Raw genomic sequence first — 3403 nt, 5'->3', positions numbered from 1 at the left:
AGAGTCGCATAGACCAGCGACTCCAATAGTTTAATGTCTTTATTTACACTGTAATATCAATAAATATAAAATAAAATAATAATTGTAATAGTAGATGGTTGGTCAGCACAGCCGTTGGCGTGCTTGGGGCCAACGGATTGTAATATGAGGGTTAGTGTTAACCTTCACAGTACAACTCCAAATGTGAACTGTATTAGCAAGGTGGGTGCTGAGCTGTACAATGTAATGCACCAATGGATAGAGGTAGTAGTAGTAGTAGTAGTAGTAGTAGTAGTGTTAACCTTCACAGTACAACTCCAAATGTGAACTGTATTAGCAAGGTGGGTGCTGAGCTGTACAATGTAATGCACCAATGGATAGAGGTAGTAGTAGTAGTAGTAGTAGTAGTAGTAGTAGTAGTAGTAGTAGTGTTAACCTTCACAGTACAACTCCAAATGTGAACTGTATTAGCAAGGTGGGTGCTGAGCTGTACAATGTAATGCACCAATGGATAGAGGTAGTAGTAGTAGTAGTAGTAGTAGTAGTAGTGTTAACCTTCACAGTACAACTCCAAATGTGAACTGTATTAGCAAGGTGGGTGCTGAGCTGTACAATGTAATGCACCAATGGATAGAGGTAGTAGTAGTAGTAGTAGTGTTAACCTTCACAGTACAACTCCAAATGGTGAACTGTATTAGCAAGGTGGGTGCTGAGCTGTACAATGTAATGCACCAATGGATAGAGGTAGTAGTAGTAGTAGTAGTAGTAGTAGTAGTAATAGTAGTAGTAGTGTTAACCTTCACAGTACAACTCCAAATGTGAACTGTATTAGCAAGGTGGGTGCTGAGCTGTACAATGTAATGCACCAATGGATAGAGGTAGTAGTAGTTGTAGTAGTAGTAGCAGTAGTAGTAATAGTAGTAGTAGTGTTAACCTTCACAGTACAACTCCAAATGGTGAACTGTATTAGCAAGGTTGGTGCTGAGCTGTACAATGTAATGCACCAATGGATAGAGGTAGTAGTAGTAGTAGTAGTAGTAGTAGTAGTAGTAGTTGTAGTAGTAGTAGTTGTAGTAGTAGTAGTAGTAGTAGTAGTAGTTGTAGTAGTAGTAGTTGTAGTAGTAGTAGTAGTGTTAACCTTCACATTACAACTCCAAATGTGAACTGTATTAGCAAGGTGGGTGCTGAGCTGCACAATGTAATGCACCAATGGATGGAGGTGATTTAAAAAGTAATAGTAGTAATAGTAGTAGCAATAGTTGTAGTAGTAGTACTAGCAGTACTGGTGGTATTATTATTATTATTATTAGTAGTAGTAGTAGTAGTAGTTTTTGCTATTGTTGTTGTTGTAATCATGATATGAACGATGATGATGACGACGATGATGATGATGATGATTATAATAATTAAAAAAAAAAATAATAATAATAATAATATTTTTTCTTGCAGGATGCCCTAACTCACCTGAAGGAGTGTGCTCGGGTCCTTTCATACGAACCGGAAGTGCAACCGGAAGGACAACTGGGTCTGGAGGCGAAGGAGGAGATTAAGCAGCTGCAGAAATGGATTAAGGAAGAAGGATGGAAATATTGACCCCTAACGCCTGCCCTGTTGCGATTTAGTCTGGGGAAATTTATTGAGAAGAGACGTTGGAATATTGGGTCGTGACAGCTAACCTTCAGCAAGTTATTCTGTAGACTTAGGTTCAAAAATGCGTCACACGAGAGAGAGAGAGGAAGAAATGAGTGATTTTTATCATTCTCTCTCTCTCTCTCTCTTTCTCTCTAAATATTCAGTACAGTGCCTAAAATCAGTATTGGTAGTAATACAATAAATATACCTAATACATATTTATCAGTCAGCTCAAATGTCTCGCAGCTTCCTATATACGTAAATATTTAGCGCTTTGAATGTTAGAATATCATTATTTATATATACTTTTCGGCTATCCACTAGACGATGCCGTGTAAGTAAGAAAGTATTTAAATTCTACACTGAAAATATTCCCTGTGGTTATGTAAAATTGTCGTATGGAGTGTAAAAGAAAAAAAAAACATATATACTCGTAGGCTCAATGTCAAACTATCACTGTGTTTTAGGGTATCACAGAAATGTATTTAAATTTATAAGAACATTTGCGTATTATTTCGTTTTCAGGACATAATTTTGATAGCTAGATAAATAGATAGATAGATAGATGAATAGGTGTCTGGAAAATTAGATAGCTGGGAAATGACGTATGTGGATAAATGTCTAAATAACCTTTGTCGAAACTGCATAATGTCTCGGTTAGCTTGGACCTGTTTTATTATTGTTGTGATATGGAAGGCTAGATTTTTCTTATTTTTCCCATTAATGTATAATAGAAAACGGCTGTGTAATATTAGAGAAAGAGTTTTTATTTGTGTCTTCCCCCTGGTTACGTATTTATTGCGATTGTTATGAGGACAAGATTTCCTCTTAAGTTAACCATTAAAGCATAATAGAAAACGGTTGGATAAGCAATTAGAGAAAACGATTTTAAGGATAACTAAAATTTTTGCCTCGATATTTAGGTCTTATTGTTATGCATATTTTATAAACTGACTTAATATTTCATCTTAGAGAGAGAGAGAGAATGAATTGCTTTAATGGGTAACAAAATCTAAACTTAGTAGATATCTCGGTAGTTCAATATTTTGTATTTCTTCAAATATCTGTGAGCTATAATAGTAATAATAATAATAATAATAATAATAATAATAATAATAATGATAATTTTGTGATCTATTGTATTATATGTGCTACATCTCTTGCTCAGTAAAACAATAATAAATGCTTTGAAAAATATTAATTTCTGTTTGACGAAAGAACGCAAGACAGGGAAAGATTGCAAAAGCTAAACAGGGAACCAGGCAGAATAAGTTGCCAAGGGATGGGTGTAACGAAACAGTTCTTAACATATTGGACTAAGCGATTTATTCTGCATTTCAGCAATCTCTTTTATGTGGCTAATTCAAACTATATCTATACTAAAACTATATAATTAACGAAGGAAAGTTAAGGTGTTATATACAAGATAAATCGCTAAAGAACGTGATTTACGAAGCCATCACCTAGAATACTGCTCAGTGTCTCGTGGATTCTAGGAGAAGAATTTGCCCTAGAACATTTATGCCTTAGTGAGCCTCATGTGGTTGATATATAGAGTTTAAGGCCTTGGTGGATCAAATTAGGGACTTTAATAGAACAATGACGGTTGTGAGGGTTGTTCTAGGAGAAGATTTGACCTAGAAGAATGTTTATGCCTTAGTGAGCCTCGTGTGGTTGATAGGTAAATTTAAAGGCCGTGGGATCCTTCACGCGGTGCTGTATTGGTTTGCATGCCGGGGTCGGAGTGACTGCCCTGCACCTATAGCCTCGCCACCCTACTCCTTGGTTACTA

The 3403-nt window shown here is 36.0% G+C and overlaps 1 protein-coding gene across 3 annotated transcripts in view; it reads left to right on the top strand.

Moving 5' to 3' along the window:
- LOC145402341 (uncharacterized) overlaps window positions 1-2808 on the top strand; it is a 25469-nt gene extending 22661 nt beyond the window's left edge. For all 3 annotated transcript variants that reach the window (XM_080274486.1, XM_080274488.1, XM_080274485.1), the window contains exon 6: window positions 1429-2808. In XM_080274486.1, the coding sequence (XP_080130612.1) occupies window positions 1429-1572 (144 nt within the window). In that variant the 3' untranslated portion in view covers window positions 1573-2808. The remainder of the gene's footprint in view (window positions 1-1428) is intronic.
- Window positions 2809-3403: the final 595 nt, after the last annotated feature.

The sequence above is a fragment of the Coenobita brevimanus genome, chromosome 57 (assembly GCF_032717465.1).
Source record: "Coenobita brevimanus isolate Jiangsu-jjx chromosome 57, ASM3271746v2, whole genome shotgun sequence".
NCBI lineage: Eukaryota > Metazoa > Arthropoda > Malacostraca > Decapoda > Coenobitidae > Coenobita > Coenobita brevimanus.
The sequence above is the reverse complement of the archived record's forward strand: the minus strand, read 5'-3'. Positions and strand labels throughout refer to the sequence as shown.